The sequence below is a fragment of the Amphiura filiformis genome, chromosome 1, assembly GCF_039555335.1.
Source record: "Amphiura filiformis chromosome 1, Afil_fr2py, whole genome shotgun sequence".
Lineage (NCBI taxonomy): Eukaryota > Metazoa > Echinodermata > Ophiuroidea > Amphilepidida > Amphiuridae > Amphiura > Amphiura filiformis.
In genome coordinates this window covers 62,716,741-62,744,188 of record NC_092628.1, presented here as the reverse complement: position 1 = coordinate 62,744,188, position 27,448 = coordinate 62,716,741, and the positions used below count along the sequence as shown (strand labels likewise).

General features: G+C 36.5%; 1 protein-coding gene across 1 annotated transcript in view; it reads left to right on the top strand.

Annotated features, from left to right (window-relative positions):
• Positions 1-25,067, top strand: part of LOC140150549 (atrial natriuretic peptide receptor 1-like) — a 33,818-nt gene extending 8,751 nt beyond the window's left edge. The window contains exons 3-22 of the mRNA XM_072172586.1: positions 1,363-1,518; positions 2,395-2,530; positions 3,686-3,780; positions 4,735-4,870; positions 5,688-5,772; positions 6,557-6,668; positions 9,960-10,019; positions 10,576-10,653; positions 13,141-13,245; positions 13,669-13,740; positions 14,021-14,174; positions 14,306-14,455; positions 14,765-14,936; positions 15,250-15,399; positions 15,545-15,668; positions 16,143-16,211; positions 22,983-23,157; positions 23,265-23,363; positions 23,725-23,816; positions 24,874-25,067. Coding sequence (XP_072028687.1) covers positions 1,363-1,518; positions 2,395-2,530; positions 3,686-3,780; positions 4,735-4,870; positions 5,688-5,772; positions 6,557-6,668; positions 9,960-10,019; positions 10,576-10,653; positions 13,141-13,245; positions 13,669-13,740; positions 14,021-14,174; positions 14,306-14,455; positions 14,765-14,936; positions 15,250-15,399; positions 15,545-15,668; positions 16,143-16,211; positions 22,983-23,157; positions 23,265-23,363; positions 23,725-23,816; positions 24,874-24,918 — 2,265 coding nt within the window. The 3' untranslated portion in view covers positions 24,919-25,067. The remainder of the gene's footprint in view (positions 1-1,362; positions 1,519-2,394; positions 2,531-3,685; positions 3,781-4,734; positions 4,871-5,687; positions 5,773-6,556; positions 6,669-9,959; positions 10,020-10,575; positions 10,654-13,140; positions 13,246-13,668; positions 13,741-14,020; positions 14,175-14,305; positions 14,456-14,764; positions 14,937-15,249; positions 15,400-15,544; positions 15,669-16,142; positions 16,212-22,982; positions 23,158-23,264; positions 23,364-23,724; positions 23,817-24,873) is intronic.
• The last annotated feature ends 2,381 nt before the right edge of the window (positions 25,068-27,448 follow it).

The window sequence follows — 27,448 nt, the reverse complement described above, 5'->3', positions numbered from 1 at the left end:
AAAGTCAGCTGAACGCAGGACCTTCTCCTATGGTGCGCCTCGCACCTGGAATAGACTGCCAGTTGGTATCAGGGAATCACAATCAGTGGGTATTTTCAAGAGGGTTCTGAAGTCACATTTATTTCCATAGGTTTTGTAGCATTTACAGTAAGCCACAAAAACCCCACCAAGGTACCAGTTAAGTTAACCCCTTGTATATCCTAAACAAAGACAGATTATGTCATAATTGGAACAAGCAGCCAATAGCTGCCAATAGCTGCATCTTTTAGCTCGAATTTAAGACCTCATTTCTTGAAATTGATCTAGAAATAAAATCACGACGATCCAAAAATCCAAGGAAGATGCCAATTTAAAAGTTGCAGTTTGCCCTATTGATTTGTACACAAAGCGTTCGCGAACAAGAGAACTAGCGCCGTGCTTCTGGATTACTATAGTAGCATGTTAACACTAGCGTCGTGATTTCATTGATTAGAACACAATAGTGCAACTTTTGATTTCGTTTCTTCATTAGGTTTTGGATCACCATTTAATTCTCAACCAATTTCAACAAATAAGGTCTTATATCTGAGCTAAAGAATACAGGTATTGGCTGCTTAATTTTGACATACTTGTCTTTATTTAGGCTATACAGGGGTGAACACAACTGGTACCTTAATTCTTTGGCTTACTGTATATCACAGGCAGTTCTTATTGATTTTTTTCTTCAAGTTCTTCTTTTGCTTTGTTGTTTGAGCGCTTTGTTCTAAATGTAGCAGCGCTATATAAATATTTAAAATGTATGTATGTATGTAACATAGAACAATTTAAAATGGTAGCGATTGAGTTCACTTAGGCATTGAGTTCAATTCAGTATTATTTCATCACAACACATAAGAAAACAATAATGTTATACAGACTTGATATTTTTCGAATGTATACCAGATGTAAATGAAATGTTTAAAAAGGATGAAATCCGGAGAAATAATCGAAAATAATGGAGGTTTCCACTGTTCATACTGATTCAGAAAATATAATTATAGTTTGACCTACCTACAACGTATCTGTCTGCAGTTACTGTTGAAAGGCCAAATTTCAATATTTGGGTTCCACTCAAAAACAGAAAAATTATCTTCTTCGTAGAAAAAAGGATTTGAAAAGATAGCGCTCGTACTGGCAATTTTATTTAGATAATATTTTTCCGAAAGGGCACTTTACCTTCTACTACTCTGGTAAGCATGGTAAGTGACTTGAAACATAACCTTGCTTTATGCTCATATGAATAATCCATATTTATCTCTCCATTATCGTGTACATATCTAATGAAATAATCCGATTTTATCTGTAAGCGGAAATAATATTGAATCGACAAATTGTTTCTTTTAGGGTGATGGACGTGACGAAGATGCCAAATTTGCTTATCAAGCGTTGATGACCTTTCATTTGTACGAGCCAACAACAGAAGAATATCTCAATTTTCAAGAAGAAATAAGGCGACGTCAAAAAGATGAATTCAATTGGACACGCCCGGAAGGAGATGATGTAAGCAGTTACTGCAACAGTTACATAAATCTGTTTTGCACTATATAAACACGTAGTATCCAATTTATAGAAGTTGTTCGATTCCTTATGAAAATCATAGGGCCGATTAAATAAAGCGGCTGTACATCTAGGTAATCGAATAAAGCTAGGTGTAACATTTAACAAAAGACCGTAATACTATCCACAACTAATATTAATTACAGTAAGACATATCAGTTCTTATAAGTATGGTCAATATTAGTCAATTACGAGCATATTATTGAAATGCTCAATGAAAACAAAAATGACATTGCTTCAATGGATCATGAACGAATGCAAAAATGTACATTCTATATTATAGACTTGACATTAAATATGGAATATTTTTTCGCAAAATTCCAATACTGGTCTGGAAGGGGTCTGCATAAACCGCACGGGCTAAATATTAATTGGGATGTGTCGGGAGTTGGTGTAAAATAATTGTTCGACAGAAAATGTGTTTTCCATTAGTTTACATTATGGCGCTCATAATGTAGTGAATTCGAAATTGTGTCCCCCGCAAAGATTAAATTCAGCCTTCCTAAATCCGCCATTTTAGGCAAATTCGTTACATTATGAGCACCTAATGTAAACCTATGTAAAGCACATTTTCTATCAAACAATTATTTTACACCATCTCCCGACACATTCCAATTAATATTTAGCCCGTGCGGTTTATGCAAATCCCTTCCAGACCAGTCTTGGAAAAATATTCCATATTAAATGTCAAGTCTGTATTATGTCTAGAAAGACAAATTCATATTGTATCCCAAGCGGCAATATACATGAGGAGAAAATAAGTATGAATAAGTCTTTATGGTAGGTACCAAATACCTTTCTTACATTGTGTCCACGCAGTTCACGTATTTCACAAGTGCCTTTCACGACGCTGTGATTCTATATTCTCTGGCCGTGAATGAGACATTGGCAGAAGGTGGTGATATAAATGATGGCTATACACTCACTAGGCGAATGTGGAACAGGACATTCAAAGGTAGGAATATCATGTGAATATGCAGCCACATTGGCCAAAAAGCAATAGCCTTGTCCAAAGCAATCCTCTCTTGTGATCATCACAATCAAATGCATTGGACAAGGCTAGAAAAACACATCCATGGATGGTCGCTTACCGAATTGTGTTACCCTAAACGTAATCCTAACCATAAACCATAACATAACTCTAAGTTCCTATTGACTTACACGTTACACATTTCGACACTCGTCCTTGGTGGTTTTGCTTAGTATACTGCATGGGTAGAATCTGTAAAAAAATAGACGATGATAATTTAAGCAGTCAGCATTCGAAAATTTGACATATTTTAGATAACCATTTATATCTACATTAACATTCAAATGATATTTTAGTAGATTAACAGCTTATAGAGCTGTGTATGTGATGGTATCGGTCTCTGAGGTGACCAAATGACTGTGTATGATCTACGGCACTATGTGACACATCGTGCTAGGGGCAGCATCAGAGGATGATTTAAGGAAGCCCCATCATGCACTGTAAAAGTGTTATCACTAGAGTTTCAACTGCCACTTTACTTTTCAAATCCCATTGAATTCTTTTAGAATTGCGTGTGTGTCATTATTACTTGGTCGATTTCAGAACAAAAGTGATGTATGCATGAAGGATAAATCACACCTTCTGTAGATAACATAAAATGTGAAATCGACCGACATTTTGAATGTTTTTTTATTGTAAATATATCTGTCCAAATTCAAATTTAACCATGCACGTCTATGCAGTGAGCGAGCAGTGGTGTCATGATCACGCACGCACCCCTGCTAACCGCAAGTTGACCCCGTGGAGTGGTGGGTAGTGCTTAAATCATCATGATCTGTGGATTTGGAATGAGTTATAACTGCACCTTTGCAGCTAACACTTCTGGTGATGCCAGAAAAGAACCATATAGCTGTGGGTGTCAGGATTTACACATTTCCTCTTTGTGTCCTACACGGAATGTCAAACGGAATCAAAATCTGCAAAAGTAACTCTTTTAAGGCTGTACATGAAGATATGATCAACCTTCTTTTTAAGCTGTACTTGATATGATCAACCTTGTACGAATTTGTTTTATTTTGAGGTATGTGTAAAAAAAAGATGATGAGGTATAATAGAAAATATGATAAATGTTATTTTCAGGTATTTATGGCAATGTGACAATCACAGCTAACGGTGACAGAGAAGCAGACTATTCCTTATGGGACATGACAGACCCAGAAGAAGGCACATTTGAGGTATAAGACGACATTAACACTACTATAAAGACACACTACTATAGGCACATATTTATCATTTTTTATTCTACCATGGAAGTAAGGGAAAAGCTGGCACACACATAATGGTTCGAAGGAGAAAGTTTCTTGCAATCGAAAATACTTTTCTCACATGTACTCAAAAGAGTTTGACAAAAAAGGTTCATTGGCTACTAATTTACTTTTTTGTCCAGATTTTCTTTCCTACCACGATTGTTGGCAGGATTTAGTACTTTTCATTTTTGTTGTATAAGTACATTACAGGCGATTATTGGCATGAGCTGATAATTTCATATCAATATACAAGTATCGCGTATTGGTAGTCCATTAGCTGAATCGGTAAAATGGTGAGGCGTTAGACTCTGGTGCGTTATTGTTCGAGTTCGAGCATCCGATAGTGTCCGATTTTCTGTTCTGTTGGAAATATTAAGCTAGCTTGAAATCAAAGACATTTTATGTTCAACTTAAGTTCAACTTCTAAGAAGAACAATTAAAATTGTCCCGAAACTTGGAGAGATGATTCTGGCCACGATGGTTATGTAGGTCGATTAGGGCTTGTGCTTCACGAACTGCGTATGGACTGGTTTGTCGTTTTATGGAATAATTTGCGCCACCTTGATCTCCTGAGGTTTTATCACACCCAGGATCGCAGAGGCGGCCGATCAATAAATCCAAGGACTTTGAAATTTTTAAATGGTAATTACGGAGCACATTTTTAGGCAGGCGATTGTAGAGAAGCTCGAACATTAACATGGATCAGTAATATACGGTTGAAAGCAGTGAACAACAATAACACAAATTCCTCAAAATGCGAATATTGTCATGCATGCCAGCTTGCAGAATGATGTAAAAAAATCACTATTTTTATTATTAAAACTGATAAACGGCGTATTCTATTTTATGACACAGATACATTATTAGGTCACTTTATTTCAGGTTGTGTATAATTTTTACGGAGCAACACGAACTCTGGAGAAGGTAGCGGATATTCATTGGCCGGGAGGTGCGGAAGGCCCACCTCTGGCTATTCCTGTATGTGGGTTTGAAGGAGAGAATCCAGCCTGTCAAAACAGTTAGTACCTAAAGAGACCAAACTTAAACATAATATATCAAATCAACCAAAGTGTCATTAAATTCTTAAAGCCATAATGTACGATCCTATAATATGCCGGTTTTTTTCCAAACGTAATTGTTTGGCAAATTTGTAATGCTTAAATAATGTCCCAACTTACACCTAAATGGAATCAGCCAAATTTGTTGCGCTTGCCAGGTCAACATAATGTCATACGGTATTCAGACATTAAATCCCCCATGGAACTCCACATTGAACTGCCAAAATAGCCGGTTTATTACTTCTTATGTCGACTTAAAACGGAAAGAAACCTTTCCAGTTATTACTAATATTATTTCAACAATTTGAATAACAAAATTGATATTTGATGGAAATCGTATATTATGACTTTAATTTCGACAAGTTTGTTTAATATTTATGTGAAAATATAAAGTGATTTTAATTGGTTTTAAATTTGGAAGCTATATGGTTGTGAATTGAATAAAATGACTTGGATGGTTTTGAAACTGGAAGCTTGTTTATGTTCATGCTTGTGGATACAGTAAGGGATTTAATTGGTTTCAATAAAATTTGAAGCTTGTTTATGCTCATATGCTTATGGATTGACTTGGATGGTTTTAAAATTAGAAGCTTGTTTACGTTCGTCCTTGAGGATTGTATAAAATGATTTGATTGATTTTAAAATTGTAATATCTTCCATGATTTACCACCGACATTTAGCAATTTCACGGTATAAGTATAGCAATAAAATCAATGTCGGGTTTCCATTAACGTGACTGTTATACGTTATATTTGTTCTATTATTATTAAATGGCAGATACATTATCGATGGTGACAATAAGTGTTATCTGTATAGGATGTGTGTTAGTTCTTGGAATCCTCATCATTCTCCTGATATACAGGTGAGCCGATATATTATTTACACCGTGAATTGAAGACAGAATTTACTATATTTCAACTTTTGATCGTAATTTAACGAACAAGTTAAACCCTCGTCATGCTGAGCCACAAACACAAACTACGAAGAGGGGTTGTTACAACCCTGCCCCCTTAATTTGATATTATAAAATGTCATTTAAGTACAAACATGCCCCCGCATAAGGTTGCGATGACTTTATTATGTGAGCACGTCCTCGGAAAAATTGGAAAATCTTGTACAAAATATAGGCAAAGTTGATTCTCGGCTATAAATTCTACGAACATGCTATTATTCACCGGAAATGACCATTTATAACTACCAAGTAAAAAGTCGATTACTTTTGGAATAATTTTACAAGAGCGAAATAAAAGTCCTTTACTGTAGAAACATTCTGGAGTAGGTCTATATTTTTTATGATCGGTCCTACCCCGGGTAAGGTGGTGGGGCAACAATTTTATCAATACAATCAGCGCGAAGGATGAATCCACGATTAGTTAAAGTCGTTTGGCGTACACTATCGCGTAGTAGTATGGTTTTATAGTCAGGGGATAAAATGTAGGGAAACAAACCACACACACCCACACACAAAAAAACCCACTGATTATTTATTAGCTTTTATTCTTCGAATTGAAATGGTAGTTTTATTGACAGATGTATAACACGGTAACTGAAAACAGGATTTTGACTTTGAAACTAAATCGTATTCTTAACGTATTATTTCGTTTTCTAATTTGTTTAGCACTAATTATCATTTTTTTATCGTAAAGAAAAATGCGTATGGACGCCGAGATCATGAGTATGTCTTGGAAAATTAAATGGGAAGAGGTTACCTTCCCAAATACATTACGGTCACGTGCATCATCGCAAGCATCATCGATGGTAAGTCAATCAAACAGTTGTCTTCAATAAGTTCATAATTTATTGTATTTACCTTGAGTAGGTTCCAAATGCTAATTGCGATCAACCTTAAACTGTGGGGCACAACTCCTGGGGCTTAATGTGAATCCATAATGCAAAACTTAACACCATAATATCTCATATCTGTCCCTTTCTACTACTCCCATCCCTCACCCAAATCCTAACCTTTAACCCAAATCGTAGCTCTAATCCTAATCCTTAATTTGAAACCTAACACTAATCCTTATTCTAACCCAGTAACCCTTACTTTACAGTTACCAGTAACCTTACCTTGAACCTAACTCTATAATGACGCAGTCAAGTTTGCTCAATCGATTAATGTGCGAGAGGTTGCGGGTTCGAACCTCGGCTGTGGTTAGTACGCTCTCGTGTAAAAAATTGAGTCAAGGAACTTACTACAAGTACTAATTTTCTCGTTATAACCCGTACGAAACTCGGGGAGCTGATCCTGGCTGCGAAAGTCTATTGAGGAATGTCTAGGCTGTGCGCTTCTTAACTGCAAGTCCCTGTGTTGTTGTTTAATGGTTTAAGGAATGAAGTTTTGAAAAAGTCCGACACTAGCGCATTTGTTTCCCAAAATAAGAATTTCGAGCAATTTTGTGAGCATTATGAATAATTGAATATCCACATTTATTTTTCTTGATTCATTGAACACCCATTTTTTACAATTTCGCGAATGTGTTTTGAAAAATAATCTCTGTTTTGTTTGTGTGTGTTTGGTGAATCGCGTTTCTTTAGCAGTCACCCACATTTTCCGACTGAGCATCAGTACCTGCGGATACACATAGTGATGGGACAGGCCTTTCAATTGAACAGAAATTTCAATTGTATCTTATAAATTATAAATCCTTTAGATGTACCAATCTGGTATTTTTAGATAGTCTTAACTTTGGAGCTTTGCCGACTAGCCATCATGGCAAATTTTAACAAACCATGACTGGTGGGTACAACCGGGGAAAAGCTCACAAATTTTTTCCAAGTACTGTCGATTTTATCGGTTTTGACCCTTAAATGCGTTAAGTGAATACATTAAGATAGTCAATACGTTTAAACTAATAAAGTTAATGCATTGATTCATTAACAAAATACGACCTTCAAACCATGCACAACAAATGAAATGTGGGTTTGTCTTCCGTTGACGACGTCTTACATATGGTAAGTTTCTGTTATGTTACAAAATATTAAATACGGATGCCAAAACCATTTTACAGCAGGTTAAAATTTCATTCTAATGGGATATTGTTGTAATTATTATGCCGATTTCTTATTAGACATTTAGATCCTATTTTATGTAATCTGGTTCAGTATCACTGCGCCACTGGAAAGGTTTGTCATCGGAAATAGAGAGATTATGATTTCCAAACGCACGTATCGAACATTTCATTTGTTGTGCATGGTTTGAAGGTCGTATTTTGTTAATGAATCAATGCATTAACTTTATTAGTTTAAACGTATTGACTATCTTAATGTATTCACTTAACGCATTTAAGGGTCAAAACCGATAAAATCGACAGTACTTGGAAAAAATCGTGTCGCACTCATTGAATTATAATTTTCACGAATGCTTTAACTTCCATTGTTAATTTCTTTTGCATAATCAAACAACCAGACTGCACTCAGAAAAATGGTAATGTTTTTAAATCTTGCATTAATTCCTTTTATAAACCACGGCAGGTTGTTTGGAGAATTTATGGTCAAAACACTGTGTCGCAGATGAAATATTTTTGATGTTGCTCTATCTTAACCAGGCGTGCATTCAGTTGGAAGAAGTAACAATCTATACTGATACAAACCAGCGAAAATTTAAATGTCATGGCCTACTTTGAGTTTTTTTTAAATACCATCGAAATATGTCGCCAAGTTATATGATAGCAATGTTTCTAGGTCCACATGATTTATGTACTCGTATTTGAGAAATAAATCTTTTGAAATTCAAAGGTTCAAACCGTATGTTTAAGAAATGTAACATACGTTACCATAAAGTGCAGGAATAAAGCAAAAAAATAGCTATAAACTGTTGTAACAATAGCTTGTTTAATAATCCTTAGTAACGTAAGTTACCCATAGAAAACACATGGGCATTATTGAAATCGATGTAAAAATAAAAGTTCAAAAGATTTGATCGTCATATTTTCCAGAATGAAACTAAGAAGGAATGCCTTTGATTTATGAATAAAAAGCAAAACAAAAATGATTACCCCGTAATACGATTCAATTATTCGCAAATGTTTCCGAATATGGCACCGTTTAGGGCAAACATTTTGTAAGGCATTACTTACATTACAAGCTGCTTACAAGTGTAACTTTTAAGTGTATGAATTCATTTATTCGTTCATTCATTCAATTTAATTTCATTCATTGATTGATTGATTGATTGATTCATTCATTCATTCATTCATTCATTCAACCAACCATTCATTCAATCATTCATCCAAAATGTAAGAAGTCATTTCGTACTAAATGAAATTCAAAATTTGTAAGTTTTCTTACACTTTAACTTACAAACTCGCTTTTCATTTCTATTTTAAATGACTGCGCACACTTACAAAACTCGATTTTCAATTTGTAAGATATGACTTCGCAGCATATAAAGCAGCATTGCGAGGCAAGGGTTAGAATAAAATGATATAATTTAATAATATAATTAAAAATCATATTTTGTGAGTGTAAATGTAAGAGGGCATCTCTTTGACAATTAATATCAGGTTTGTAAGAATAAGTGTGAGAAGTATAAATGAAATTTGATGTTTCAAGCGTAAGTCCAAGATGTCATCGAGATTTAATAAATAAAGGTGGTAATTCCAAGGTGTCATATAAAATGCTAAAAAAGGAGGTAATTTCTTATAATTAGTGTTTTGAAAGAAACTGATTTGTGTGAAGCGTATTGTATTTTATAAGAAGCTAATTTCTTACACATTTTCTTTGCCCTATATCGTGCTGTTTCATTTTTGTTTGCAATCTTATATTTTCATGACTATATCATTCACTCTTAAATTTTCATCTAGAATTTTCTAACATACTTACCAGTTGGGGAAACACGCGAAAACACACACATAACAACCAAAAACAAAGGCAACAAAAACAAACTGGAGTAATTGTCATTTTTCATGTCTTTAACGTTTTCAAATAATACCACTCGAACTCATATTATTATTAATAGCTCTACTAATTTTGAACGGCACATAAATTATGCAGACAACACCGCTTTTTAATTCGTTTCCTGAAAATACAAATTTGTTACATATTTTACAGATGGTATCAACAGATCTCGAAACGGGAAGGCAACTATTTGCTAAAGTTGCCCAGCACCAGGTAACTTACAAACACACAAAAATAATATCTTAACTAAATTATTCATTCAAAGAATGGTAGCATACAGGATTTGATGATTTAATTAAATAATATTCGTGTAATACAAGTAACCAACCTCCGTTACAATTTGGCATCATGTGGACATGTCCTTAAAAATGTTACCCCCGTTTGGGGGTAAATTATAATGGATCGATGTATAAAATTGGATCGATTGAGTCCATTCGAGCTATGAATTTTAAAATATTGGACGAGATGTAGTCGTGTCCAATATTTTAAACTCATAGCGAGACCAATAAATATTGGGCGTAAAGCATCCAATTTTATCATTGTTATGTTTTGAATCCAATATTTTCACACACTTGGACTCATCAAAACATAATAATGTAGAGAATGGAATACCTTTGGGAAGATGTCTACTTGTAATATTTGCTTCGCAGTATGTTCACCTGAGTCGAGTTTTTCATCTTTAATTGTTTGTTTATACATGTGAATGATAATTGTTGCACGCATGTTCAATAACATTATTAATATTTTGATGTATATCACGTTTCCCCAGGGGCGTTTGGTAACAGTCAAATCATTTCCTGAAGCCAAGATTGAATTAAATCGTGATTTGTTGGTTGAGTTGAGAAATGTAAGTATGTTTGAAGGCCACATTGAAATACAATTCTGTGATTTTAATGAATTAAAAGAAAATAGTAGTTTATATAAAACAGGTGAATGGATGAATTACAAAAGAAACGTGTCGTGAAATGTTCTTGGGACGTGCAGCAATTGTATTTATGGTACTTTGCCTTTTGTCTGCAATATGGTTATGACTGCTCACCACATCATGTTATTTAATATTATGTAGTTGCATTGTGTGTCGGGGTGTGAAGTGTGTTTACGTCTGGGTGGGGTTTTACGTATGTGTTGCAGGTTGCCGGGCGGGTCGGATAAGTCCACAATCTCCGGCGACAATCACTGTAGAATTATCTGCAAGTTTGGTTAACTTTCATAGGCATACAATCATCCCCCAATGTTGACGCCTGTATGTGTGTTTCTGACCAAATTAACCTCATATTTGGCCATTTTAGCCCCAAAGGTGCAAATTGTTGCCCGCTTCGCGCGAATTTGTTCCACTTTTGCACCAAATTTCATCAGTTTAGCTTCAAAATGGCAAAATTTTTCGCACACTCCGCGACCATTTCTACCATTAACTTTTTCTGTCGCCACTAGGTGCTTCATTCACTATACTTCATGAATTTTTTTCATCTATACACACCACCACCCCCACCACCCCATGTCAAAAAGAAATTTACGCCACTGTTAACTTTGGATCATAAATTGTACTAAACTCCTCAACAAAAGTTTTTTAAGCATCTATATCTCAAATTATTTGTGACATGTTCATATTGTTACGAGTCGTACTTGACTCAAGGCCAAATTCACCTTTTACCCGAACTCACACGAATGCACAACACAAATACACTGATTGATTAAGCTAACAAAATCTAAGTCTTTAATTGAAAGCAATATATGATTGGTACAATATATGACAACAAATGCACATATAAAATAATCACACAATCACAGTAATATTTAAACTACTCAGTACTTAACCAGCATTCTTCTTCTTGAAGATAACAAAGTTCTTGCAATGTTCTGGACAGCTGATGTAAATATCCTTAATCACATGTCCTGCGAAAATCAGCAAAGTCCTTTGTACACGTGCACTTATAAATATCCTTGCGTATAAAATCCTCACACAAAAATGGTGCTGCTTACTCCAAACAATTATCTCCTTGCGCTGTTTTCTCCAAACGCTTATCTCCTTGCGTTGCTTTCTCGAAACATTTATCTCCTTGCGCTGCTTTCTCCAAAAATGGTGTTTCTTTCACCAATCACTCTTTCTTTCGGGAACAGGCTTTTCCTGCATTGCTCCGCTGTATTTGACAGATGTGTTGTTTTTACAAACCCAGCAAACTCCAGCAATTCGAGAGAAGAACTTGATGAGGAAGAGCACATTTGTGTACTCGAAATCTCCTTCGTTGCTGTATTAAAAATAGCTCAATTATTGGCTATGCAAACTGGTTAAAATGTACTTCTTTTTTGAAGCACGAAGACCAACACACACATGTGGAGTTTTACAATGAAACATAATTATACAGGGTACATCACAATATCGTGTTGCATATCAATGAATAGCTACTTTATTCCCCTTTACAATGACACCACATTGGAAACAATCACCTTTCACGCCTCAGTACACGTCTTGTGAATGTAGTGAGGTCTCAAACAGAATGTGCAAAATTGAACATTATTCTGTGCAGCAAGCTGCAATCCCATATCTTCACAATCTGGGACCTAATGCAATCCTCAAAGATGACAACAGCTCGCCCCCACAGAGCCAGGGTAGTCAATGACTACCTACAGAATATGGGAATAGAGAGAATGGAATGGCTTGCCATCAGCCCAGACCTCAGAACACTTGTGGGACCAGCTTGGGCGTGATGTGTGTGCCAGAATAGCCAATGCAACCACATTGAATGACCTGCGACGAATCCTGGTTGAAGAATGGAATGCCAACCCACAGTAACGTACGACCATGCATGAGGAGGAGGCGCCTGGCTGTTGTGGCTACGTATTCTTTTTTCTTCCCACCCGCTATTGGGGTTAGTGACTAGTGTTGTTTGAGCCAAAGAATAATGATCAATTTGACACATTCTGTTTGAGACCCTACTGTATTCACAAGACGTGTACTCAGCTGTGAAAATGGGGATAGTTTCAAATGTGGGGTCATTGTAAAGGGGAATACAGTAGCTGTCCATTGATATGCAACACGATATGAACATGTCACAAATAATCTGAGATATAGATGCTTAAAAAGCTTGTTTTTAGTTTGTTGAGGGGTTTACATGTAGTGCATTTAATCCCCCGTGGGTTGGGGTGTGTGGGTGGAGGTGGTGGTGGGGGAGGGTTGTTTGTTTGGGTTGCGCCTGCAGGTATTCCATCGCGTTTACCTGTGATTTAGAGTCGATTTGATAGTGCAAATGAATACATTGCAATAAATAAGCCAGTAAGATATGTTTGTTTCCTGTACATTAAAATTAGCTTGTTGCTGTTACTGTTTTGTTACAAGATGCGTAACATTGAGCATGGTAATGTCGTTCGATTTGTTGGAGCCAGTATTGACAGTCCCAATGTATCTGTGTTGTGGGAATACTGCCCTAAAGGAAGCCTACAGGTAAGACCTAGTATATTGCTTTATTAAGCCAACCTAGATTTTCCAACCCAATATAAAAGTAAAAAAATCTATACTGACTGATTGGTCTAAATACGTGATGGAGTACACTAAGCCAAAAAAGAAACTTATAATTTTTCACAAGGTCATATCTTAATATCATGTGCATCAAAATGAACCTAAATTACACACAGGATTACTTCAATACTCTAAACACATGTCAGTATCCAACTGACACAACAGCAAAATGCACTGACATTAAACAGCGTCCTGGACAACATTCACAGCCCAATAATTGGCACCCGACACAAGAAATATGTGAGAATGCGTAAAAGATCCTTACACATGACAATTTCCAAAGAGTAAGTGGAATAGTGAGGAACGGGGTTGATAACAGTGTTCAAATTTGATTGCTTTCTCTTACAGGATGTATTGGAAAATGATTCATTAAAACTGGATGCTATGTTCAAGAATTCCCTTATTACTGACATGTTTAAGGTAGGAAGGCAATGATTGGAAAATGTCTCAAAAGTAAGCCATAAAATAAACCATGACATCATCTTGGAAGTTTATTCTTTTTATCAGTCGCTTGGCCTTGTATATTTAAATCATAACAGAATAGTACCCCTTAAGTTGATTCCACAATAATGCTTCACCTGCCTGTTACGACAATACCTGACAACTGGGTGTGTTTTACCAGACTGGTGAATTTGGTACATTTTGCCACCAATCACTAGCAATTTCATAACACTATAAACACACACTTTTTAATTTGTAGGGTATTTTGTACATCCACAATAGTGTGCTTGGACACCATGGAAGACTACGCTCATCGAATTGCGTCATTGACAGTCGCTTTGTTCTGAAGCTGGCTGACTTTGGATTGAATCATTTTCGCAAGGCAGCAAAGGAGCAAAGGAAACAGAAAACAGGTTTGTTGCTTTTTGGGATGAGCCTGAAACTTTTATTATGATGTTAAACTGTTGAATGGTAATTTTGAACGTCGTCTATTATAATGTACGTTAGTTTTAATATTAATTGTTGAGTTTTATATACTTTAAAGCACAACTGTGGTTGGCACCAGAATTCTTACGAAAACCCGACTTACCAATGACAAAGGAAGGCGACATTTATAGCGCTGGTATAATTATTCAAGAAATCATGACAAGAAGTGAACCTTTTCATTCTGAGCGGTCTCAAATAGACATTGACGGTAAGTTAGTGTACTTACCATACTGTACAATTTTCTGGGCATTTATGCTGAGAAAAAAACTATTCGTTGATTGATTTTTGTACAAATTTGAATTTGGAAGATAATACAAAGCATTGATGAAGACCATGCAGACTGGTTGGTCATCTACCGCTGGAAAACACAGAATGGTTGATCTCGGGTTGATCTCAACGTATTGATTTTTTTTAGTACAAATGACAAATTACATTTGAAGCTAATTGCAGATGATTTAAGTAAGAAAGCACAGTAACTTAGAAAACTGCACATTGATGTATATGTATATCCCAACAGCCGTACTTGCGAAAGTAAAAGCCGGAGACACTCCACCATATCGTCCTCATGTACCAGAAGATGCGTTCACTAGTTCCAAAGTTCGAAGCATTATGAAAATGTGTTGGGCTGAGCTTCCTGAAGATAGACCTGCTATTAAAACGCTAATGGCAGCTGTTAAACAACATCTCAAGTAAGTCAAAATACATTTGATCGTTAGGTGGCATACAGGCTGTGTCTAAATTATTGTTCTCCATCCGTCTTTTAAATATAAAGTATAAAGCCTGGTCATTTCAATTGGATGTAATGATGAGTTTGGCAGAGGCAGGCTTTTCAAAATTCCAATGAACGGATGGAGAGCAATCATTTTGATACAGCATATATAAACCTACCAGCCTTTGATTGTAATTATAACACCCATCCAGACTTTAAAATAACATTTGAGAACAGGTAATTTGTCCAAGATATATCTTATAAATATCTTATATGTCTATTTCTTATTCTAGGGACACTAACAGTGAAAACATTCTGGATAATTTGCTCTCAAGAATGGAACAGTACGCCAATAATTTGGAGGCTCTTGTTGAAGAACGTACAGAAGCGTTTCTGGAAGAAAAGAAGAGAGCTGAGACTTTGCTCTACGAAGTTCTGCCAAAGTAAGGATCTATTTCAGCCACAATTACCACTTTACAATACAAAATTGAAAACAGAATCCGCAACCATTTTATGCAAAACAGACAAATATAATGTTGTTAAACAAACCCCATTTCAAGTATATAACACGTAAGATTTTTTTTTCAGATCTGTAGCAGACAAATTGAAACGAGGAGCTGCAGTAGATCCCGAATCATTTAATTGCGTAACCATCTTCTTCAGTGACATCGTTGGTTTTACGGCATTGTCTGCAGAAAGCACTCCAATGCAGGTCGGTTCAACGGCATTAACCTCGTGTTTACATCCAAATGACTTAGGCTAATCGTAGACACTAGGATCCACAACATGCTCATCTATCAGAGGAACAGTTCTTAAACCCCAATATGTACATTCATTGAATGACCTTTGAAGATTTGGGTACAAAAACTCATACTCTGCAAAGGTCAAATTTTGCACTATGATTATATAATTGAGGTTATTGGACTATGCCATTGGGATGAGGCTCTTGTGGTCCATAGAGAGACCATCATTTGCGCTAAAACACAAAATAAATATAGAGTTTGACTTGCTGTTCAAAGAGAGAGAAGAGATCAAACCACATTTTAACTTTAATGTATGAAAATAAATTTAGTGATTTCGTGAGGAATGAGTTGCACCCACAGTAGATTTAATTTTAAATTCGATCTTTTTTGTAAGTACATACTATTGTTTGGCATTTGTAATATTGTTACATTTTCTACGACAGGTGGTAGCTTTACTCAATGATCTTTACACGTGTTTTGACAGTATAATTGAACACTTTGATGTCTATAAGGTTAGTAAATAATATTGAACAAATTAAATACACTTGCTGGTTTTAGGGGATTCACCAAAATATGTTTACTGACGCCGTGTACTTAGCATTTATCTATCCTTACTATTTCACTGACACCTTTCCTACTATACACTGTAACCTCCCCTACACGTTAATACCATTTACTGTAACCTCCCCTACACGTTAATACCATTTACTAAAACCTCCCCTACACGTTAATAGCATTTACTAAAACCTCACCTACACGTTCATATTATTCACTGACCCTCCCCCCACCCCACGTGTTTATACTATTTACTGAAACCTCCCCTACACGTTAATACCATTTACTGTAACCTCCCCTACACGTTAATAGCATTTACTAAAACCTCCCCTACACGTTAATAGCATTTACTAAAACCTCCCCTACACGTTCATATTATTCACTGACCCTCCCCCCACCCCACATGTTTATACTATTTACTGAAACCTCCCCTACACGTTAATACCATTTACTGAAACCTCCCCTACACGTTAATACCATTTACTGAAACCTCCCCTACACGTTAATACCATTTACTGAAACCTCCCCTACACGTTAATACCATTTATTGAAACCTCCCCATATTCACTGAACATCCCCTAAATGTTCATACTATTTAATAAAACCTCCCCTACACGTTCGTATCATTCACTGAAACCTCCGCTGCACTTATACTACTCACTGATCCTCCTCTATTCTATACGTTGGTTTACCTCCCCTGCACGTTCATTTAATGAATCCGTCCCGACACGTTCATATCATTAATTTGTCGATGTCCACTTTTGCGCCCTACACTTCACCATTTTAGCTTTAATATGACCTATTTTTTTCACGCGCTTCGGGCGCATTAGTGTCATCAACTTATTTTGTTGCCAAAAAGATGCTACATTCACTATAGGCCCTACTTAAAAAAAGATTTTAACCCATCCTATTCCTTTCCAAAGTCACATAGGGCCTGCACTTTGGCTCGACATTTGAAAGGGGCGTGAATTCATTTTTGGATACGCCCCTATTATAATTAGGTAATACTCGACTCACACACATTCCCTATATTAATATGTATATACATGTACCACATGTAGTCAATCCCTCATTTCAAATATTTAGTTTTGGTTTCTCTTTTGTTTAGAAACCAAAAATCAAGGGATTAAAAAGTAGAGCTGATCTGGTTTGCAATCATAACACTATTATGCTGGAAGGACACAGTATAGGGTATATAACCAGAAGTATACAATAGCCTATTGTGATAACATAATTATTATCATGATTGATATCGGAAATCTATCCCGCGGACGACAGTTGATGCTCTCTGTCGAAGGTAGGTGGCATATTACACTCACGAGTTCTAATCCTAAAAATCATATAGGGGCCTACATGCGCGTATATTGAAGGATGGGGCGGGGTGGGGGGTTTGTTTGTTTGTATGAAATAGTTTATTATCCCCGGGAAGCACAACCTATACCTCTTTAAGTGGGGGCTCCCCTCCCTATATAACCACCTCTTCCCTAAATTACCCCTTTCCCCTCCCCTACATTCGATATCTTCATCTCGAGCTCTCCTCCCCTCTTTCACTTCCAATGCTCTCTCTCATCTGTTTCTCTCTCTCCCGGCCCATATCCCCTTGCCCTCCAACCACCCCCCCCCCCCCCCCACCCCCCCACACCCCACACAATCTCTTTTCCCTCTATCTTCTACTTTTTGCAGTAAAAAATTGCTTCAGTAAAAGTCATTAGGTTATTAGAGGTCATATAATGGCCTTCCACCGATTCTGGTACATGGGATTAAGGACATGAATCGATTTTGTTTATAGCACCTATACAATTACAATAGTGACCCCTTTTGTAATGTCGAAAGCAAATATTTCGATGGTCTATATTTTTTCACAGGTGAATTAGCCTAGACTTATTTGGTTTTGTAAACCACGTCTTTCAATGTAGATTACCATGCTCGATTTCTCTCCTCGTGAATATTGCACTGCGAAATTTAAACATTTCTTTTGTATACTTAGAGTAGGTAACTTCAAATCAAATAATTTTACGATCCACACCACTTATAAGAAACTGAAACCAAAACCGAAACTGACTGACACAAATGTTCGGTTTTAAACAAAAGGTAGAAACAATGAGTTCGATATCTTATGATTCAAGTGGTTAGGCAGGACAATAGGAAACCACGTGACCAAAACCAAAACCAAAACTAAAACTATATATTTGAAATGAGGCAATCTGTCTGCTTTATCTGTATTGTGCCCCTTCTTAAGCAAATACGGTAGTTAAACACGATTTCATCAAACATTATAACAATAGCTCTTTTACAGTGAGCGTGTTTATAGTGGTGTACGGTATTTATGCGGTATCTTTATTTGCATATGGGATTAGGCTGGAATGTGACATATCCGTTATCTCGGCTGTTTATAGTGGCGACCAATAGCGCTATTCTGAATCCGAGGTGGTTGAACTCAACGTGTTCGAGGTCACCGCAATGCAATATGGGAGTCACAAATATGGTGCCAGTTTCAAACAGTGTGCCGTCGAAACGATACCGGCCTACTTTTTAACATTATTGCTACAGTACCGTACCATATTTGTAGCTGATGTGTTATTACAGTGACAAATTTGAGCTCGGAGAGTTATATGACCCTACTCCACTTCCTTGTCTGTTTATAGTGGCCGTATACGGAATGAATATACTGCAATATCCATCGATTTCGAAGGATATCAGTTCCGTATAATATGTGCGGCAAATAGCGCTATTGGTCTGTTTATAGTGGCGACCAATACCGTATAAGATGTACTTATACGCTAAATACCGGATAATCTGGCTCACTATAAACACGCTCAGTGTGCAATCATCCCGGGCAATAATTGGGCAATAATAGAGGATGTGCGTGAAATTATTGATTGGCTCCATACAAAGGAATTGAACCGGTGTCCTTCACCGTAATCATGGCACAATGCAGCGCATTCAATCAAACGTTGTCGTCAACCTATTTGATCGTATTTGTGCATTTGTTATGTGTGTGAGACGAGCTGTCGCGGTAGATTGCAATAGCTTGTAATCATGCTTTTGTTGAATGAATTTGAGTACTCCGCCATATTTACGGTATGATACGTCATAATCTAGGTGATTATTTGCATTGGATATCTTGAATACGCTGGTGAGGTTGTGTAATAATCGGATTAATGCTATAACAATAGGTGAATACAAGTTTTGAATATATCGCGTTGCAAAGCCCCATTCAGTGATCCCAAAAAAAAAAAAAATCAAATTGTTACTTTTATAAAAATTTTAATGAAAAAATTGGCACAAAACCCAAGAAAACGGCAGTATTGACGAAGTTGAAGCCCCATTCAAATACATGTAGCTAATTTATATATACTGTCAGTATATAAATTACAGATTCACGTAAATGCATTATTTTTGTCTTAAATAGGCCTACACGGCTTAGGGCTGAACCACTAGCAGAAGACACCAAGTTGATGTTTTATGACCTTTGACATTCTTTTGTGGCGAGTGACATGGTCAGTTCAATTCACGCCGAGTGTCCTTGACAGGTTTAACTCTGCTTCGGTGGTCATGAAAGAATTCAAAAGATAACCTCTGCCCCAACAATCCCAAGCAATTGTCTGAAACTGCTCTTCGGATGATGTATCATAAGAACTCAGTCGTCAAATGATGATAGTCATATAATGACCAAAATATTATTACTGACTATATCATTGAAGACTGAGTTCCGCAGTCTTGTACAAAAATCTGAATTTTGATGATTTTTACGATCGTCCGGATGAAAAAAATCACTGAATGGGCCGTTAGTTCCCTCCTCTCCTTACACTGGCAATATGGATCAAAGAAAATAAAGAAAAAAATAAAGAAAACAAGAAAAAAAAGACAAAGAAAAGAAACAATAAAAGAAAAACAAATATGAAAAGTTCGAACAATATTTGGTTTATAAAATTAATGTGACCGTGATGAGGCTCGAACTCACCACCTTCCGATTTAAAGTTCGAAGCGCTAGTGTACCAAATTCTGATGCCTTACCAAGTGAGCTGTGCTCCTGAGATACGAAATAAAAATAAAATAATACACTGTATACCTGCTTGTGTCGGTAATTGATTTGCTCAAATTCCATAATGGTACAGTGCAACAGAGCAAAAATGCCCAAAATTTAAAAGCTATATAATTTATGACCACTATACACTACACATAAAATACTAATACAAGGGAATTTCAACGTAAGAATCCAAACAATTAAGTACCAACATGCACAGCTTTGTCCTTATATCCCATTTGGGTTTTTAACCAAATGTTATCAAACCTCTACTGTGATTGGCAGCTGCACAAGGCATCTCTTTGATAGCTGATCATGGCCATCCATTCAGCAAGTGGCTACTAACTGACCTTGACAGGCTTGAATGAGCACTGTCATCTGCTACAAAACCATCACACTCTAGGACCTGGTCACTCCATAATGCTACAGCTACAGGGAGCACAGTACTTTGACAATGGAGTGAAAGACTATTATTATTGATTAGGCGCGGATTTTAAAAGTACAGCTCCTATGCGTGTATAGCAACAAATTGGAATAGAATGTTTGGAATCATGTAACTAAAGTACTAAATGCATTCTGCAAAATGCGCTCTGACCAATTTATAAAGCATTTCATTAGCTTTAATTTGACATATTGTTTGACATATTTGGAATTATGGTAAATCATTAAATAAAATATTTATTAATTAATCAATTATGTCAATTAATTAAAAATTTAATGCAAATATGCATATTTTCTCTGACAGAATTGTAGGATTTGACAAGAGCCATCTTTCTTGTAAGTTTGATTCTTATAACATACCGGTATCGTATTGCGTCCCGTTATAGTTGCAGAAAAAAATACGCGTGCAGGACACACATACGCACACACACCCACACACACACCCACCCAGAGGATCGTACCGTTTTACAATCTTATAACATTCATTGGCGCTAGTAGTAGTAAATTTCAATTTTCTTTGCTTTACCTCACTTGTTCTGCTCAAAATTAAAAGGGACATATCTAGCTGACAGTAAAAGCTTACATTTTATGGAAATTATGTTTAACTATTTGCTTAAACAGCACAAAACAGATAAAGCAGACAAATTTACTATACATAGGCCTATACATGTATGGTATCATGCCAGGGACTGTTTAAGAATATAACATTAGATTTATGATATTTACTTCGAGGACTGTTATTTATCAAAAATGTGAAAAATATCAAATTTGTATTATATCGTGAATTTCAAACAATGAAATTTATTTGATATCAGAAAGACATTCTTCGTATTCAGAATGCAATTCGATATGTCTGATGTGCTCTCATGTCCCACAAAAATACTATCGAAACGCTCAAAACGCTCATTCCAGATCCCTTAATTTAGTTAATTTTCTTGTTTTCTTTCTTTCTTTTTCTTTGATTTATATTGCCAGGGTAAGGAGAGGGAACTAAAGGCCCATTCAGTGATTTTTTGATTTTTTTTCATCCCGACGATCGTAAAAATCATCAAAATTCAGATTTTGGATACTAGACTGCGGAACTCAGTCTTCAATGATAGTCAGTCATTTTTATATTTTGGACATTATTATGACTATCATTTGAGGACTGCGTTCTTATGATCCGAGGAGCAGTTTCAGACAATTGCTTGGGATTATTGGGGCAGAGGTTATCCTTTGAATTCTTTCATGACCACTGAAGCATAGTCAAACCTGTCAAGGACACTCGGCGTGAATTGAAAGACCATGTCACTCGCCACAAAAGAATGTCAAAGGTCATAAAACACCACTTTTGTGTCTTCTGCTATATAAAGACCTATGGCTGATTTTGTACCTTTCGTCATTGTCATAGATGTGCTAACATAGCTTTCTAGTGCAGTGGTTCAGCCGAAAACCGTGTGTCTAAGACAAAAAATAATGCATTTACGTGAGTCTGTAATTTATATACCGGTACTGACAGTATATAAATTAGCTACATGTATTTGAATGGGGCTTCAACTTCGTCAATACTGTCGTTTTCCTGTTTTGTTTTTTTGCCATTTGTTTTTCATCAAAAAAATGTATAAACGTAACAATTTGATTTTTTTTCACTTTCGCTGGGATCACTGAATGGGACTTTATAGCGCGGATTATTCAAAACTTGTTTTTACCTACTGCTATATAGTATTAATCCGATTATTACATATTACTTTGCCAGCGTATTCAAGACATAGGTTATGTAGGGATAAACTGTACATGGGTATAGAAGCCCTGCATGCTTTTATCGATTGGCTCCAAACAAAGGATTTGAACCGGTGTCCTTCACCGTAATCACGGCGCAGTAGCCTACAGTCCATTCAATCAAATGTTGTCAGTGTGCGAGACGAACGATGTATAAATCTGGAGGTCACATCATCACTTACCATGCTTATTGTAAAAAGTTTGTCCAATGCATATACTGTGTGTATTGTTCCCGGGTATTGTCAATACAGTCAAGCAAACAGGTATTATATTTTGAAAAGGCCGCTATAGTATATTCACAGGGTGTCTTGAATGGCCAATCATATGGGACATAATCAAATTGCAGTGACTGCTTCCTTTGTTACCACATGTCAGTCATCTTGTGATTATTGGACCATGTAAACCTGCAAAAACGAGCCAAAGTGCAGGCCCTATGACAAGAAATTACGCCATTGCCGAATCATCTTTATCTTGATCATTTCATGTTTTCTTTATTTTCAAGGTTGAGACAATTGGTGATGCTTACATGGTAGTGTCTGGCCTACCTGTACCCAATGGGGATACGCATGCGCGTGAAATTGCTGGAATGTCATTGGCTCTCCTGAAGGCTGTTGGATCATTTGAGATACGACATAGGCCAGATAAGCAGATTAAATTACGTGCTGGTGTACATTCGGGTAATAATTTTTGCTTTTACCCATAATAATTGCCCAAAATATTAATATATGATGAGATATGTTTACAGATTAAGCAAAATTCTTTGTATACTTACTAATTTTTGAAGGTCCATGTGTGACTGGAGTTGTCGGTCTAAAGATGCCCCGATATTGTTTGTTCGGTGATACCGTCAACACGGCATCCCGTATGGAATCCAACGGAGAAGGTGAGGATATACCTTTAAATCTACAGATTTATGCCGAATCATGCCACAAATGTGATAAAGTGAAAATCTATACTACCGGCTACCTCGAAGCAAATCACAGGGAAGGAAAATTCAGTGTGGCATCGCTGAGCGCTGGTCTCTGTCCATCAGAAACCTGAAGATCAGCAATACACCTCAACCCTATAAGTATGCCCCTAGAGTGGGCGGACCCGGGAAACTCACATAGGGCACTTCCAACTAACCAGCACTGGGGCGATACATTTAAAATTTGAAGTTCCATTTGCGAACTTTCTTTGTTTGAAACTTACTGAAAATATAAGTACATGAGTTAACTTTGCGCATATTTGGTTTCACTTTACAGCTTTAAAAATTCACATCAGCAAAAGTACAAAGGATATACTGGATCAGTTCAATGCTTTTAAGATAGAATTACGAGGTGAAATTGAAATGAAGGTAAGTCGCATTATATCAACCAAATAATCACATAAAGATGACATGCGTAATCCAGTTTCTGTACTGCTGCCACATTTGTCGTTTTTAATATTAACGAGGACTTTGCCAATTTTCTTGAAGTAAATTTAAACAATGAGAGCTCTGCCTTAAACCTGTGAATATGGATAGTCTTTTTGGCTTCTTCGAGAGTGTGACGTCAGTACTTTGTCTGAGTTACTCCGCGCATATACAGAAGTACCATCTTTGAGCGTGCGTGTAAACAGGCCAGTTCTTTGAGTCAACGCTCACGATTTAACACTACGCCCCGCAATACGCGCAATGGATGCGCCAAATAATGAAATGGACTATAATAATAATCTACGAATCAATTTCGGTGTCCGGAGCATGTAAACTGTTCTTTGTTTGTGCAATAGAGGTTATCCGTGTTCTATACGCCGTAGAAGTGACGTAGTTAATCGGATTAACTACCATAGCAATAGATGAATACAATTTTGACTATACCGCCCTGCACTACAACTTTCACGCGGTACCGATACATTGAACCATAGACGTCAAAGAAAGGCTGATCACTCGCACCTGTATGATAAGTATTTTTGAAAAGAGCGGTATTGTATTCATTCTATATTTGCTGACATACACAGGTAAATGAGGTAATTAGTGCAATCTGCTTGTAGTGCAGGGCGGTCTATTCAAAAATTGTATTCATCTATTGCTATGGTAGTTAATCCGATTATGACGTCACTTCTACGGCGTATAAGCTGCATATCTTACCAGCGACTGCTATACCTTGTTTAGGATTTTCAAAAGAAGTACCTGCATGTTCAACCATGACTGTTTCAAAAATAGTCCGCCAAAATCATGTAAGTAACACCAAGGTCGTGCATTGAATTGGTTTGAATGAGGAATACTACGGGAACCAGTGCCTTTTGTTAGAAGTCACACATGAGTAACGTGGATAACCTCTATTCACGGGTACGGTTACATTGCGGTCCCACAATGTCCCTCATTCTGGGATAAGTGATCTCACATTGATTTCATATTAATTCCTTTTCAACAGGGGAAGGGTCTGCAGACTACCTACTGGCTTCTTGGCAACAGATGAACTCGGAAAGTATTCGATTTAATATGGATACCAAACTGGACCTTGGACCAATGAACAAAGTGGTTTCTATGTGTTCACAGATGATAAAACACATTAACGTTCACCCATTTTTGCACAGTATTTTTGTGAGAACTGGGAGCACACCAGACACACCAAATTACATTCTGAGTAGGAGGAATGTCCTTCTGATATCAAATAATTATATTTTTGGTATTCGCGACAAATGTCATGGCAAATTACTAAAAAATTACATTTTTGACATTTAACAGTACTTGAAGTAATTTTTATAAATCTAATGATATGTACTTAAAGTGTATGTAGCTGGGAGGAAAAGCCGACCATCATATGAAAAAGACGTCTAAAATTTACTTTTTTTTCTGACACGCAATCACTTCTGGCGGCTAGAAATGTGCCCAATCAATCATATATGTATTGGCAGGCACATGTTCAAACATTTCCACTGTTATATCAAAATGTGTGGGAGAATCTAAACTTCGACAGACCCTACCACGTGTAATATATTAGCTCACGATCAGGGACGCTTTCTTTTTAGAACAAGAAACCAGGATCTAAAGAAGGAAGAGGGTTCGAACCCATACATCCAGTGATGCTTATAAGAATTCTCGACCCAAAGGATAGGAGAAACATTGTACAATTGATTTGTTGGAAATGTCCTTTCCTTTCCTTATTCTTTTTCTTCATTCTTGTTTCTTTCTAGTTTTCTCTCCACACAGGGCAGCATGCTTACATGAACGTTGAAGCTTAGCTTCAGCATTTTGCTTGAGCCTGGTCCCATCAGGATCAAAGTGTGTGTCCACTCGGCCGGACTGACTTCTTAAACAAACAAACAAACTACTGTCAACACTATGTGAATGGCTTGACGGACGCCCAGTGTAGCATGCCATTCGGCCCAGATGCTTCTGAAAGTGACATTTAATGTATTTATGCGTAATGATTGAGTTTTGTGTTGTGAATGAGTATAAAGAATAAACACACCGATAAACACTCGCCGGCACTTGCACCCACTAGCACTGACTAAAATCTATGGCAAAATATAATTTACAATATCCAATTACTCATTCATATATGGGTGAGTCATTGACTTTTTGAATTGAAAAAAGGAAATATTCGGCCTGTTTTATCAATACCATTATTTACTGTCGGAAAATGACCAAAGTTCCTAGTTTATCACCTACTAATCTACTATTTCTTGGTATTATTTTGTTGCTAATTTGGTTTATACAAGAATTTTGATTGAAATCCTCGATATTTGGTGATGTTGGGTTATGATATAGTTATTTATACCTGTATGACGTCGAAATGTCCTTAGTCCACGCATCTATGTCATTATTCATAAGCCTCATTCAAATGCATAGAAATAACATCGTAACTGCGTCAAAAGTCAGTGCATCAAAAAGGCGATCGCTCACTGGCGGTAGCCAGATACTGATGTCAGTGATCCAAAGAGGCACTTCTTTACCGAAACAATTTCCAGAAAACAATGCACAGTTTAGCGAACTTTAAACAAAAGAAATACAATGGATAATGGAACAAAAGGGATAGATTTATCATTTACTGTACTCTGATCAGAATGTTATGTTTGAGGAACGACCTATAAGGAATTTGTTATTTTTCAACATAATATGTTGTACAGAAGGCATTTGTTATACAGGTTTTATATATTGTTTCTGTCATACATCATATTTATAATACTGTATCCTGGATGTGAATTTACTGATGATTGTTACCGGATTATCAGTGATTATTGCTAGAAGTTTTGTATCTGTAAATGCGTATGTTAAGCTCAGGTTATGCTATGACACGATCACCTTGACTGTTTTGTAGTTAGAGGCAAGTAAATAAACTTGTACACACATTGTAACGAGACTTAATGAATTAAAGCAAGTAGTTATGGTGTATATATTATAATGACACGCTTCCTAACATGTTTATATCAAGCTGCGCTTATTGGGGGTGGTGTGAAAGGGTGTGGGTTGGGGTGAGGGTGGGGTTTGTGCGTGCGTTTTTCGGTTCCGACAAGCGGAAAATCTAGTCTAAGCAAGTTAATCACGATCAGAAAAGCTACTCTTACTCTTGTAATTGTTTTAGACCGTAACGCAAGTTACTTACCCGCTCAAAGAAAGAAAGAAACAAACAAAAGAAATAAAACGTATATTTTTCATACAATTCACGCATGAGTACAGTATAAATGAGGTAGTTTGAGTAAAACTTTGTTAGCAAAATCTTTCCCATCTTGGCTGTTTCGTTGTGAACATCATTTCACGAAAAGCTCAATTTTTTTGCGAAGGAGCAATAAATAAACGAAAATGCTTTTTTAAGGTCTAACGTTTACTAGGAAAAATGGTAAGTTAAGCACACATACGTATAATATTATTTCAGATCTTTGATTTATACGATTCGGACTTATGGTACACTGTAATACTGTGAGTGCATGACACCATAATCTGCCGGCTAATAGTTATTTTCTGGTTGGCAACTATTGAGAATTGACCCTGCCTTATGTTGAGAC